At 40.9% G+C, this 15314-nt stretch overlaps 2 protein-coding genes across 3 annotated transcripts in view; both read right to left on the reverse strand.

Annotated features, from left to right (window-relative positions):
* Nucleotides 1–302: 302 nt before the first annotated feature.
* Nucleotides 303–6672, reverse strand: MUSTN1 (musculoskeletal, embryonic nuclear protein 1). Its single transcript, XM_081901257.1, has 3 exons — nucleotides 6388–6672; nucleotides 1747–1867; nucleotides 303–783 (listed from the first exon to the last, which is right to left on the reverse strand). Exons 1-3 carry the CDS (start codon nucleotides 6394–6396, stop codon nucleotides 677–679), a joined length of 237 nt encoding a protein of 78 aa, XP_081757383.1. The 5' UTR covers nucleotides 6397–6672; the 3' UTR covers nucleotides 303–676.
* Nucleotides 6673–9481: 2809 nt separating this feature from the next.
* The window catches only part of LOC309364291 (store-operated calcium entry regulator STIMATE-like), a 36093-nt gene continuing 30260 nt past the window's right edge, over nucleotides 9482–15314 (reverse strand). Inside the window, exons 6-8 of one of the 2 annotated variants that reach the window (XM_081901243.1) lie at nucleotides 14657–14734; nucleotides 12461–12610; nucleotides 9482–12134 (exon numbers count right to left, since the gene is read on the reverse strand). In XM_081901243.1, the coding sequence (XP_081757369.1) occupies nucleotides 12018–12134; nucleotides 12461–12610; nucleotides 14657–14734 (345 nt within the window). In that variant the 3' untranslated portion in view covers nucleotides 9482–12017. The remainder of the gene's footprint in view (nucleotides 12135–12460; nucleotides 12611–14656; nucleotides 14735–15314) is intronic. The other variant, XM_081901244.1, reaches the window with a different exon arrangement.

A 15314-nucleotide genomic window follows, 5' to 3' on the forward strand; every position in this document is an offset into this window, starting at 1 on the left:
GTGCTCTTGCCACTCGGTGTAGTTGGATAAGGCATTGGGTGGGATGGTAACCCATTGAAGGGTTTGGGGTGAATTGGTGCATCATCCCAACCTAAAGCAGGTGCGATATCAGGGTACTGTGTTAGAGGGGTCTAAGTGGAAGTCTCTGTCCAAAAGCCAAGCCTGGGGCAGATAGACTATAGAGCTTCTACCTAGAATTAAGGTAATTTTCACGCTGGGCATCAATGGGTGAAAACACAAATTCCTCCAGTTATTTGTGGGAGGAAGTTGTTTTTCTGTAAGGGAAAAAAGGTACTTAGCCAAAACCAGAACCGCCATGCTTTATTGGTTTTACAGCTCAGAATTATAACCACATTTGGAACTGAGACACTGTTCTGGAACATAAAATAGAAGAGATCCATGTATGTTTGTAACAAAATTGGTCATAATAATACCAGCGTGCGCCCAATAACTACTGCTCTACTCGAATCATCCACTACGCAGCTAAGAAAGGTCAAAAAGCAAACAAGTCCCCCCCCCCCCATATAAAAATAAGTGCCTTTCTTTCAAGACAAGTTCTCTTGTTAATTAGGAATTAAAGGAATTAACAGCGCAAGAAATAAGACTGGTGCATGTGAAAGCAAAATAAGGGGTTTAGTATTCCATGTATATTTGCAGCAGATCTTGAAACTGGCAGTCAGCCAAAGACACTCTTCGGAGGCTCTTCTTTGGGTTTATCAAATACTGTTTCCCCCCCTGTGCGGTCTCGGCTGAATATGGATGGTGCAGCAGAGCCAGCTTGCTCTGGAAAAAGAACCGGAGACAATTAATACTGCAGCAAGAATGCTTCACACTCAACAGCAGCTGTGAAAAGGTTCCCTGAAATATACAGAATGTCACACACCAAGGGAGTCAGTGTGCACAGAAATGCTGGATACTTGGACCTCATTGGCAGATGCACTTTTTAAAAAATGCAATACGTTTATTTACAGAAGGACCTATCCTCTCCATCTTGAAAAGCTTCCCCTGAGAAGATAAGGCAGTAATATTTACCATTTAGTGTTTAATGTAGATGACCAGTTGTAGTTTTTTTGGGTTGTGTGTGCCCTGGGAGCATAGTGTTATGGCAAAAGTAGCGTAATCCTGCAAACAGCATTATGATCATAGTATAAAACCTATCAGGGAGGAGAGAATCTTGCTGTCGTGGCTATATCTGCTAGGAAAGAAAGACCTTGTGTGGGGTAGGGGATGTTTCTTTTAATGGGGAAAGAGAAGGCCTATACTCAGTTGGCACATGTTCTGGAGAAAACAGAGAGAGAGAAAGAAAAATGTTTTTGTAACCACAAGACATTGTTGCATAAAAGGGGCACCTATTCATGGTTTATGTTTCATTACTGATGGGATACAGCTTAGCTTTCCAAACTGTGTGTTGTGACACGTAAGTGTGTCAGCTGTAGTGTGTAGGTGTGTCGTGCGAACGCTCCCTGCGCTCCTCTCGGGGCTGGAAAGGGGTTAGCTTAACCTCCTGTTTGTAGTAAAACTGAATTACTCTATCGCGAAATGATGCATGTCTAAAAGGTGCTTCACCAACATGAAAGGCCAGTTGTAAGCAGAACTTTGATTCACATGCAGTTGGAAACATGTGCCCCTAGTATCTACTTAGCATTGGATGTTGAGTAATCTGCTGTTTAAAGGACTATTCAAGCATCCATTCTTCCAGCTCTCAGGTTACATTATATCGCAGAAAGGATCGCAGTAGACACTCACCACATTGTTTCATGACTTGGTAGGTTTTGGATTTGATTTCCTGGTTGCCAGAGAGCTTCCCTCTAGCCCCTTTGAGATCTTCTTCCTTTACTGGAGGGCGCTTCTTCTTCACAGGAGCTGGCTAAAAAGGAATACATTTGTATAAAAAGATGGAGCAGCATAACTGCAACAGAGGTAACTTGCTGCCTTATCCATTTTAAGCTACTCCATCCTATCACCTGGCCACATTCCTTCAGGTAACCACATGAAATGCTTAAGATTTTTATTCTTTTTGCATTTAATGTGCATTAAATGTGCATTCTGTAGTTGACCACCTTTGTAATGTTTTATTTAGAAATCTTTAAGATAACATTTGTTTCCTGTTAGTTATGTTGCTTTGGATGTATACCGTATACATTATTCAGTAATGTTTTATTCTTGATTTATTTGATGTTTTAATGTAGGTTGTAAACCACTTTGAGATTCCTTCCCCCTTATAAAGTGGTATAGAAATGAAATGAATAATAATAATAATAATAATAATAATAATAACAGATTTAAGCTCATTGGGCAAGGAACTTTATGTAAATTTGGGGGACTATGTCAATTGATGGTGCTGTGTAATGAGGAGAAGGTGATGTCAATGCACAAGAGTAGCTGTTGCCCATGTCCTGTCCTTAAGGATGTGTGTACAGATTGGACACTGTGTTCTACACACTGGGAAGCACCGAATATAAAAATAAACTTGATGCATTTTAACTTGCCCCAGTTCAGCTTTCTAGTGTAATTGCTTTGGAAAACAGAAGAGAGATGCCACCACTTTTCTGTGCACATTTTTTGGAAGTAAATTCTATTTTTGGTTTTGTTTAACTTGGTGGTCTTGAACATATCCACTCTGAGATTTTCTCGAATGCAAAATCATTTCTCTTTGCCCATAATAAGTGGGAGGTACTCTTTTTGCTAAATCAACAATAAGGCTGGCATGTTCATCTTGGTATAGAGTAGACATAAATTGATATGGGCACAAAAACCCTCAAATTAATTGGCTTACACAATAAAGCCCTTTAAATATAGCAAAGCAAAAGATTTGTAGCAATGGAGATGTCTACATATTTAAAGAATGTGTGGGAATAGCTTGCTTCCAGTTTACTGTGGGAACCAAATAATAAAAAAAGAAATCAGACCCCTAGGGAAGCAAAGAACAGCGCCAGGCAAAGAACAAATTAAAGGCTGACTTTTAAAAGCTTGCTTTTCAAAAACTGCCCAGCAGCAATGGGCAGACAGTGATGGCATTCAAATATTTTATGTTCCCCTGAACCAGGAGGACCTATTGAAGGCCTAAACACTTGGGGAGGAATACGTTGTCATGCTAGTAGGATAGTTCCATCTGGCAAGCAGAAATGCTTAGGCTAAGAGAATGATTTCCCCTTTCCTCTCCCACATGCTGTTCTAGGGGATCTCCTGACCCACATGCAAGCCAATTTGTGGGGGCACATAGGGGGAGGAGAAGAGGAAGCATTGTTGCACTAGCAAGACCCAGTTCATGGCTTCTGCTAGTGTGTCTGTTTAGTTGAATCTGGCCCAGAATGGGGAACAGCCTATTTCACACTATGGCTGTAGCTCAGTGGTAGAGCATTTGCTTTGCATGCAGAAGGTCCCAGGTTCAAGTCCCAGCATGTGCAGGTGGGGCTGGGAATTTTCACTGCCAGAAACCCTGGACAAATACTGCTGGCCAGTGTAGAAAGTGCACTGAGCTCGATGAACCAGTGCTCTGACTCAGGTCTAGTCTGCCCTTTAAAGTTGCCAAATGGTGTCTATTTTCAAAGCACTCGGTGTGACAATTATCATGTGACCGACCATTACTGTAGAGTCTTGTGGCACCTTAAAGATGAATAAATCATTGTATAAGCTTCTGTGGACTAGGGGTGCTTTCAGATGGTCAGTTTACTGAGTATTCATCCTGATCTGTTTGCAGAAAGGTTAGACCATGTTGGCTGTTTAATGAGCATTTATTCTGATGTGGTTGTGGGGAGGTTAGACAATGCTGTATCAAAACAAGTGTTTTCTCACAGTTCTCCGGGCATTTTCCAGCCACCTTTCTTATTGCAAAAGCTTGCTCTTTCAGGGAAGTGAGATTGTGGCAGAAGACCTACCAATAATTGTGGAAAGTGAATTTGCCAGTATGTGGCTGAACCCCCAAAATGGTGACATTCTGGAATTGCCCTAGAGTCCACTTCACCAGGCGCATGAAGTGGGATCATCAGTTGCTAGTTAACAAATGCATGCATCCAATAGTGTGCAACCAATGGACTAGGGGGATTGGCTAGTCTCCTAAACCTTCCTGGTAAATCAGAATATTAAAGTCTGGCTCCTCCTTTCCAAAGCCCAGGAAGCTTCTGCCCAGATTAGGGAGGGAGGCGCGATGCCCACATGCAGGACGACAGGACATATTCCCACCCCCCATTGCCCTTAGAAGCTGGGGCCTCTGGCCCTAACTGTCCCCCTACAAAAAAATTCACTGCACGCCACTGCATGCATAATAATAAAAGTGTGTCTTTTAAACATGCCATGAGACTCTTTGCTGTTTTCGCTACCACAGATTTATAAAAGGTAAAGGTAAAAGTAAATGACCCATGGCGTTGCGGCACTCATCTCGCTTTCAGGCAGAGGGAGCTGGCGTTTGTCCACAGACAGCTTTCCGGGTCATGTGGCCAGCGTGACTAAAGCGCTTCTGGCACAACAGAACACTGTGATGGAAACCAGAGCACACAGAAATGCAGTTTACCTTCCCGCTGCAGTGGTACCTGTTTATCTACTTGCACTGGTGTGCTTTCAAACTGCTAGGTTGGCAGGAGCTGGGACAGAGCAACGGGAGCTCACCCTGTTGCAGGGATTCGAACCGCCAACCTTCTGAATGGCAAGCCCAAGAGGCTCAGTGATTTAGACCACAGTGCCACCAGCGTCCCCACAGATTGATAATGCCTATAACTGAAGTACAGTGGTGCCTCGCAAGACGAAATTAATCCGTTCCGTGAGGCTCTTCGTCTAGCGGTTTTTTCGTCTTGCGAAGCAAGCCCATTGACAGCTTAGCGGATTAGCGCTACAGCTGTTAAGCGGCTTCCAGCGATCAGCTGTTAAGCGGCTTATCAGCGGAACAGCTGATAAGCGGCTTAGCGGCTTAAGAAAAGGGTGAAAAAAGCGAAAAAAACCCGTGGGGGGATGCAAGATTTTTTTCGTCTTGCGAAGCAACCCCATAGGGGAATTCATTTTGCGAAGCGCCTCCAAAACGGAAAACCCTTTCGTCTAGCGGGTTTTTCGTCTTGCGAGGCGTTCGTCTTGCGGGGCACCACTGTACTTTTCTGCAGAGCAGCCAACACCTGGCTGTTTGTTATGCTGGCACGGCCATTCCACAGGAGCAACTCACCATGTTATAAACAACCAAATGAGTTAAAAGCAGGCCCCATGAGGTTAGGGAACTTTCAGACCTAGCCCGGCCTCCTCTCCCCCATGATAGAAAAGCAGTCAACAAGCACTATAGCCCAGAGAGATCAGCAGATCTGCTGGCATCAAGACCATAATACGATTCCTGCCAGTGAACACATTATTTCCAGTGTTAATGAAGTGACAAATTTAGTCATGGGCAAAGCTTTCAGCCTGCAACCATTCCTGTGCTTGCCGTACCAACAATCTATCCTACCATTTATCTGAAACTGTGGCAGGGAAATGAGTGCTTGTTTAGAAGATCTTTAGTATTCCTTCAGTGAATATTTACTTTGAACAGACACTAAGCAGAACAAAATTCCTATGCACAGCCTCCTAAAGCAGCTTCTGAATAGTTGCTGCCTGTGTGCCTAATCTGCTCCAAAATTCCCTTTCGTCCTAGCCCTGACATAATTGGTTCCATTAGGAAAGCATGGTTTGCCTCCATATGATGAAAATCCCTATCTTGCCATATTTTGAAGAGCAAAAAGAGGATGCTATGATGGCCAATCAAAGCAAGTACAGTGCAATTTGTAAGTGCAATTTGCAATTTGTAAGTGCAATTTGTCTCAAATTCTGCTCTTGAAAAAGGGGATGCGTCCTGGAAAAAGAGAACACGTGGCAATCCGACATACAAGGCAGCTCTACACTGAGCCCTGTTAGCATAATGTTCCCCTGCAAAAAACGCCCACCTCACCTTGAAAGATGGATAGGAAGAAAAGTTAAGCTTTACAAATTGTCCAACCAACTGTTAACGCAAGTATTGTAAAACATTTGCCTCAACAGCAAACTTTATTCTGTTGTCAGAAGTTAGCAGAACGTTATGTCATTAAGACTCAGCTATCATTGCTCAAGCAAAGCTGAACACGTACATAACCCCAAGATTCAAGAATTCTATAAAAATATTAGCATGTATTAAAACACTAGCCCTATATCCTTAAATGTATTCATTGATACTGGAAGGGGGAAAGCAGGATAGCAGGAGAAAGCTAAAAACACATCTTTCTTAGTCCCCAAAACTTGCTAGAATAGTTAATTGCTGAACCCAAGATCCCAAAGCTGTACAGCACCAACTTTGCTGATTCAGTTTGCAGCTATAGCATTGACAGAGCTGCAGATAAGCACAATGCTAACCAGTATTAATGCTAGAAAAACAAAGGAAAAAATAAAAGCTAGTTATACCTGTGACATCGCTGCAGCACTTGCACTAAGAGTACCAGTAGTCTCCTTGTTTAAAATCCAAAGGCTGAAGTAGTCGGCTTTCTCTAACTTTTATAGACTCTTGTGTGAGGTCAGTCTACTGGGTCATCTTCCCAATCTAGTTCCTGGAGTGTTTGAGGTTGACACAGCCTTGATGTTGAGAGGTTTATTCTTAGCGGTGACTGAGGTTCACAGCATTTACTGAGCTGCCTGGCTGAAGCGAGAAGAACCACACAAGTGACAAGAAAAGACAGCTGGGCCAGCAGAACTATGTGGAAGTCTTGTCCTTTCTGCTTGAACAAGTACTTGTTCCAAGGGAACCCTCTGAGCCTCTATTTATAGCCTTAAAGGGCAATGCTTTGTGTTGCAGATGCTCAATTTAGGCTGCAGTATTAGGCATACATACATAAATCTCATGGAAAGCCAGTAGGGCAGAACTAGCTGTAATGAGGGTAAAAAGGAGACTTTTCCCCACTTCCCCATAATGTTGGGGTAGGGACACTCACTGTGGAGAAAATTTAAGTGGGGAAAATGAGGTGCTTGAACTTCCCAGTTGCTAATTCTCCTCAGCAAAAAGTCAATCTTCTGGGCCATTTTAATCTCAATTTCCACTACTCTCTCCAGCTGAATTCCAAAAGCAAGAAGTAGGCCTTGCTGAGATAAGTACAGCTGAGGGGAAGGGGATATGGATGAAGGCAAACAAGCCAAAACTTCAGCTAGACAAGCTGTTGATTAGGAACTCTAATTCTGGATGGAGATGTTTAACCTGTCTTAGATGATGTTATACCTTTCCTGAAGTACCAAGTACAGTGGTACCTCGGGTTAAGTACTTAATTCGTTCCGGAGGTCTGTTCTTAACCTGAAACTGTTCTTAAACTGAAGCACCACTTTAGCTAATGGGGCCTCCTGCTGCCACCACATTTCTGTTCTTATCCTGAAGCAAAGTTCTTAACCTGAGGTAATATTTCTGGGTTAGCGGAGTCTGTAACCTGAAGCGTATGTAACCTGAAGTGTATGTAACCCAAGGTACCACTGTACAGCTTTGAGGGTTATCCTACAAACTGGCACTATCTCTGTGTACACACATGGTCTCAGTGGTTGGGAATACCTTTGCCAGCATCAACTGCTTTGCTAACTGCAGCAACCCTACCTGGAGAAAGGGAACCAGGTCTCAGGCGTAACTCATGCACTGAGTCCATTTACATTGGACTCCCTCAGTGCTCTTCATGTGGGGCCATATTCAATAAAATAGTTAAGAAATTACCATTGGGTTACCAGATTCAACCCCTTTACAGTATCTGCTACCGCCAATTAACTGTATCTTAAATAAATCCAATATGCAGGTAATGAAGTGAAGAGACCTAGGGACATTTTTTTTATTAAGTCAAAACTTTATTGTAAACCATGATTTAGGTACATAACATTCTTTCCATTTTAATGAAACACCATAAGTTAAACATGATCCGGAGGACATCTTGACTTGCATTTTTAACTTCAAGGGACCTACTTTTTATTTCGAATCCCAGATGCACCCAAAAATCCTAATCGCAGAGAGTATCCCTTAAAAAAACAAAAACACATTTGCTTTGTAAAACCATAGTAATTTCCTGTCATTTAACTGGAAACTTTTACAAAAGTTTTGATGTATTGCAAGTTTCCTATCAGCCGATGTGGCTGGTATAGTTGCGTCCACCACCACACTGCTTTTGTATGGATGCTGCAATCTGCAATTAGCCATGCACAGGGGCGAAGATGCCCAGATTTCAAAATAGGAAATGTTAAGGCTGAACAGCCCTCCTCCCACCGCTTTTCTTCCAGCAAGGCATAGCTGGAAACCAAGCACATGCTTGTGAGGGGAATGCCTTTGGAACACTTTGCATTGCTGTAGTTCGGTTCACACATCAACGAGTATGAGGTCTTTTCCCTGAAGAGAAGCTTGTAACACATTTTTTTTTCAGCAACATTAACACACAGCATTTCATTTAAAGATAGTATGGGAGACACTAATATGTTTAAAAACAGAAAATGATGACTACATAACCACCACAGGTTGTCCCAAATAATTATGTCGGGCACATGATATCATGCACAGTCAATGAGGCAAATCATGGTCTGTTTCATTTTTGGACCTCATCCATTTGGCAAGGGGAAACTGATAGTCTCTCCATTGAATTCAGCACACGGTACTATTTTTGTTTTAAGCGTAGAAAGAACTGGACCACATTAGTCACATTAGAATCAGGTTTCTCAAGCACAGACTGAAGTACACTTTTTTGTGACAAGATCTTTACAAATTGACCTTCAGAGTTCCACTTAGGTTTTGCCTACTTCCTCTGCCCTCTTCAAACTGCCACAACTCACTGAAGAGCAAGCCAATACACCCAAAATCAATTTAAGTGCAAGCAAAAATGTAGCACTGTAAAGAACAAAACATAGCCAATTTCAGCTAGGCTGTATCCTGCCCCTGCCCCCATTCAAAATTATTGTTCCTTTATTCTATTGCACCTTTCCAAAAGTAATTAGTTTCTTTTACAGAAGAGCTTAGAGCAAAATTCAAGCCATTCTCCAACTTCTTCACACGTTAACTCTGATGTGATGTAGCAATGACCACTAGCTTTGACAGCTTTATGGATGTTTACAGACAACTGATCTAACAGCTGTGACAACCATGCGAGACCTCTGTATAGAAGCAGTGTGTACCTCTAAATATCAGCTACTGGGGACTTGACAGCAGAAGGCCATTAATTTGATGTCCCGCGTAACAGCTAGAGCAGCCTTTCTCAACCTTGGGTCCTCAGACATTTGTTGGACTACAACTCCCAGCATCCCTAGCCAGCAGGGCCTGTGGTCAGGGATTATGGGAGTTGTAGCCCAACAACAAATGGGAAGCCAAGGTTGAGAAAGGCTGGCTTAGAGGAATCTGACTGCTGTGGGAAATTTTTTGTTCTTAAATGTGGTCCATGCACACTTATTGACATCTGAGCATTTTAAACCCATCTTTGGCCAGTACTGCTTCATCATGTCAAGCTGCAAGACACAAAAAGCACCATGAAATACAACAATGCAGCAAAAAAGCTGAACAGAGTACCCTTTATTCTTTAGGTTTTTGAATTAAGCTGCTCTCCGATGCCTCGTGCTATTCAATAAAATGGTAAATCTGAGGTCTCCTCCAAGTTGGAATATTTAACACAATTAAGGCTTTGGGTTCATTTTTTACAATTCCCCATCCCAACACTGTTTAAAACAGACATTTCATGTAACTGAAGCCACAGGAAGAAATGAATAAAGTTAAGCTTTTGGATTTAGTCAGCTAGGTATTATTAAACTGAAAAATAAATAAATGGCCTACGGTTTCATCTCGGTTTGTTTCACTAGCTCAGGTAAAGTAAGTTAAATTGACAAATCATATCCGTATCTGCCATTCTGCAGAAATGAGATGCCATCCACACAATTTTGAGTCCCTGAATGAACTTTTAAAAATAGATTACAAGTATGGACCACCCCATCGGCACGGGGACCCAAGCATGAGGGAGAGGAGAGGTGCTTTAATCCTTTTCCCTCTGCTGTGGCCCCAGTCCAGAGGGCAGTCCATACATGTTATTTGCATATAAATCTTACTGAGGATAAGGATGTCTTAAATGTCATAATAAGGATGTCATAAACATCTAATTTGTCCCCAAGAATCTCACAAAGACGTGATGGAACCTGCCTTCAGGTGTGATTCTTGACGGAACAGACATTTCCCCGCCTCCTAATAGAGGCTTCGCTTAACTTTATATTGAGATAAGCATCGTTTCCCTTTCTTTTCAGCCTGAACACCAACATGTAACAACGTATTGCAGATATGATGCTGTGCAAAAGAAACAACCCCCACCATTCATTATGTAGTTCCGAAATGCATCGCCCATTAAGATGCTTCTTATGGGCAGCTGGGCAAGTGAGGCAAATGTCACTCCCCTCAGAACTATCGCCGTTAAGCTAGCAAAAAACAACAATGGAGACTTGCATTATACCCCTCAAAGTCCAGTGATATCCCCCAACACCAGCTGCCTGTGTAGCCGACCACATTTAAGACGACAGACTACACATATAAAAACTGTAAAAATATATATCTGAAAAGTCCGAGCTCCTGTTGTTGAAAGTGTTGTAAGGCTTGAAATACAGTCTGATATTCAGATACCATAAATTACAGATTTGCACCCCCCCCCTTCTTATTCTGAAAACACTTTTGCTGTTTTGTTGTATCAAAGATTTAAATGAGCATGGAAAACTACGATACAGTAACTAGCATCAAAATAAGTCGTGGGCACCAAATCAGGTAGGCAAGTATTCCATTGACAAGAGAGATATTCTCAGTTATCATAGGATAGCAGAACAACAAAAGCAGCAACTACCATGATGTTGTATTTAATGGTTGAGTATATGCATTAGGTGCTGTTACCTCTGGCCTTATTTTGTTCTTAGGAAACTGAGGAATGAGTTACTGCTAAAAGTGATCAGCACACTTTGTAGCAGTAAGAAACGCTCTAAGGAAGAACAGAATTACAAATCCTGTTACATCACTATTCATAGCTGTCGATCACATGAAGGCCCAACTGTTATCGTTTCAAGGAAAGATTGTAATATCATATATATAGAAAAGGAATGTTGCTTCAGATTTGGAATAGTTGAGATATGGGCTCAGAAGACTTGCACTTAAGAAACCAACATTACTGAAGTCTCTAAAATATTCAGCGACAAATAGAATTGCCAATTATTGTTGCTTTTATGCTAAAGTGCACAGGACCATGTATACACCAAATGGTCTTCAGGTCACAGAAGTGACCAGGGATTTAATCTGCCAACTACTTGCTGCCTTTCACTGTGTTTTGGTTTAGCCAGGCTTGCGCAGAGCTCCCATTCGAGGCCATGTGTAACTAGTAGCCACTTGGCCACCATTTCCCTTTGTCACACGACTCTCCTTTATATGACAGACACAATGAAAAAAAAATTTTTTTTGCTGCAAGTTTTTGACCTTTTCACCACACACAGAAAGTAACAACATAATATTCTTTGACAAACACAATCCTTAAATATCCCAGTATGAAAATATAACTTAAATATAAAAGTTCAAATAGGTTAGAGGAGCTTTGGGGTAGGGGGGTGGGGCAACTTTGACAGCCAAAAGTACCCTTAAGAAGTAAAGTTACATAAGAATATTAAGTTACGATTTGTAACTGCAAAACTATTCTGTCCTAGGAATATGTTGCAAAAGCCTTTTTTTTTTTAGTAATAAAACATACTGATTCAAATGTTGTTAATCCAACGTCTCTCTCATAATATCGTTCAGGAACCATAGCAGAAACAATGGTGCTCTATGGCGCCTTTTTCAAAAGGGTCGCGTACAAATCGCCTTGGTAACAAGAATTTTTCCACCCATGATGAAAAGGTACTCTTGCATATTTGGTCAGTGTTTCCATAGTGCAACTGAACAGGTAGCTTTCCCCACTATCCATGTTCTGTTTCTTCTGAGTCAGTTTCCAGGCAATAAGCATAGTGTTGCCAAGTGAAAAATCCACTGTCCATAGAAGCATCTGTCACAAAACCTGCAAATGTGCAGGCCACAGAATCTGTCATACAGGCAGACCAAATCGATGCTTCTTTTTCTTTACAGGCTTTAAGTTAGTCAATCTCCGAAGATCCTCTTCAACATCTGATTCTTCCATTTCATCGTCTGCTGAAATTAGGATCTATAGGCAAAATTTTGACATGCAATTAGACAGAACTCGTATTTATTTTCCCTCACTCACCCAAAAGTATCTTCAAATGCAAACACACTTTTATAAGGGGGAGAGGGAAGTGTTGTAAGCTAAACAAGTAGTATGTATGACTCACTTGGGTCTTTAGGTAACTGTTAACCTTGCCCAACTGTTAACCTTGCCCAACACCGCAAAAAGGAGTAGATACAGTACCGTTATTGGAATAAAAGCAAAAACTAAAGTTACATAAGGTTGCACTATCACTCCCTTCTCATTTGCTTACTGTGAACTATAGGAATAGCAAATGCAGAACTTGCCTCTGACTCAGACTCTTCGTGTGAGGCTGCTCTCCTGTATCGAACTTTGCTTCCATTCCTTGAATCCTGCCCAGCTTCTTTTTCTTCAAGTTTAGCTTTTGTTTTCCCTTTCTTCATAAGGAAGTTATCAACTACCCAGAACATGAATGCCTGTTACGATGGAGAAGTCAATGTTAAGTGCCATCTGTCATTCAATCTATAAGACAGCAGTCATATTTAAGGGACTTACAGTAAGGACTATCTATCATCTATCTATCATCTATCTATCATCTATCTATCTATCATCTATCTATCTATCTATCTATCTATCTATCTATCTATCTATCTATCTATCATCTATCTACACACACACACACACACACACACACACACACACACAGTTAAATGGGCCACTAAGAATGCTGAGCACCTTACACTTGTGTTCAGCAGCTTCAATTATAAAGAAAACATGAAGGATATGTTTCAAACAGGAGTAGTCAACTTGGTGCCCTCTCAGATGTCGTTGGATTCCAAATCCCATCAACCTCAGCTTTCCTGGTTGATGGCTAGGGATGATGGGAGCTATAGTCCAGCAACATCGAGAAGGTACCTCATTGGCAACCCAGGTGTAGCACATTTCCCTACTTGCTTAGAAAATAAAAAAATGGTTTTAGTGGATTAGCATATACAACAAAAACTCATTTGTATATAAGAATTCTTATACTCGCAGTGAATGTTCACATTTCTCCTGTATAATTACTCAGCAGGTAAGATAATGCAAAGAAAAAACCCAGAGTGCTACCAAGACAACAGAAGGACTAAAAAACTATCCACTTTTACATTTAGCAAACATTTATTTAAATTGTGTGCCCTCTGATGTAGCTCATGATTGAAAAAATAAAGAGTGGCAGACAGATTGACTGGAAATATGTGCCAGCTTCAGATTTGGTATTCACTGAAGACTCTGAGTTAGGACTTTGCTGCACTTTGAAGTGTCTTGCTGAATATTGATTAGATTATCCTTTAAATGTTTTAGTCACACATGTTATCAGACGTGAGATACATGAGATGGTGACCCATCTATTATAAATGCTGCTTCTGAAAAGATCAGCTGCACATATTTCATTTATGAAAGTTATTTATCTGAGTGCAGCAATGGGAGCACAGTGGTGTGTAAAAGCAGCCTGTTGTTCTCCTGACTTGAGGCAAGATCTTAATTTTGACATACGAAACCTTATTCAATTTGTGCCTGGTGCAAAACTGCTTCCTCTTTTAAAATATTTCAAGAGCGAAAAGCCCCATGTCCAACTCCACTGTACACAGTTGTTCCCTTGGGCCACTTGAAAAGTCAAATGGTGGTCAAGTATTTTAAAACTGTAATTGTAATGGAGAAGCACATGAAATACAAAATACAGCTAGTTAACTTATGAAATAATGGCATTAAATAACAAAGTATCGTAATTATTCATAGCTCCCAATGTTGTGTAAATATAAGTGCATATTAGCAGTATGGCAATAATATTTAATGCTGTATTGTTTTTAACACTCGATTGGGAGTTGCCCAGAGTGGCTGGGGAAACTCAGCCAGATGGGCGGGGTATAAATTATTATTATTATTATTATTATTATTATTGAGTCTCGACTATGGACAGAAACATACTGGTTGGCACAAAAAGCAAATAGTCCTACACTTAGCAATGTGGTTATTGTTTAGTGTGCATCTGCATGTACTTCCAACGGAACATGTGCAGATCTTCAGGAGCCTTTACTTGTGTAAGAAAAATGCCCCTATAAAATCAGCACGCTTAGCTTCACGGAGTAGTTGAAAACAGTCAAAGAACAGACAAGCAGCTCAAATCAATTTATGTGCCTCAATATGAATAGGATTAAAACTAATTTTTAAAATGATTTCTGATTATTCCCTACTTTTGAAAGCAAAGAGTGTGTGTGTGTTGGCGGGGGGGGGGGGGGTTGGCTTCCCACTTATCCATTAATGTTCTTACAATCACCATAATGGAAGAGAAATCACTATTTCTTTGAAGAGGATTTAGAAATGATGAAAAAATTGATACCTGTCCTACAACTAAATGCTATGTTCAAAGCCAATTAACCTTTTACATTTATGTTCCGTCAAGTGCCACTGCAATGTATTTGCACTCCCAAGTATAAATATTTTTAAACACACTAAATATCCAGAAAACGTTTGTTTATACCAACATTTACAAAGAAGGGGACTATTAGCATGACAATAGCCAGCTCCAACTGAGGATTCTTTATAGGATTCAATACAGCTACCTGCAAAGAGAGAAAGAAGCACATTAATATTATGGAATAACATACATGTACAACTGAGCTTTCAGGTTATCTTTTTTCACTGTATGTGGTATCAAGTTAAAGGGACGTGGGGTTGGGAAGAGCTGAGGGTACAGCTATGAAATAGGTTTTTACTAAGTGAAATCCAACATTACGTGACTGAACTCTTTTCAGAGCATGAGGTGGCTGCAAGGAAGGAAAAGATGGTGAGGTCCTCTTGCAGGAGTGGAAGTCTGTTCCACTCATGTACAGATACCATCAGATGCAGCCTATAGTATAATGACGATACTAGGTTTGTTCTTAAACGATGTTAAAATGTGTACCTATTTCACTAGGGCCTGAAATAATAAATGGAACATTAAACATATCCAGACACTTTATTGCTTTAATCCACAATGATTAAAAAGCACTGTTGGTCAGCAACAAGTGTATTTTGAAATAAATGGCCTAGGAAATACTATTCAAAGCCCTGAATACTGTTAGCTCCAAGAACCAGAGACCTCTGCATCTGGAACTTCTTTATACGAGGCAGACTGATAGTTGCAGACCTTGCAATTTTCTA

Source organism: Podarcis melisellensis (genome assembly GCF_964234715.1).
Source record: "Podarcis melisellensis genome assembly, chromosome: 2".
In the NCBI taxonomy this organism is placed as follows: Eukaryota; Metazoa; Chordata; class Lepidosauria; order Squamata; family Lacertidae; genus Podarcis; species Podarcis melisellensis.

Excerpts from the sequence above, each read along its gene's own strand:
- MUSTN1 (XM_081901257.1), bottom strand. Across the intron at positions 784-1,746 it reads CCAAGTCATGAAACAATGTG|AGCAAGCTGGCTCTGCTGCA; the intron begins GTGAGTGTCTAC and ends TTCTTTTTCCAG.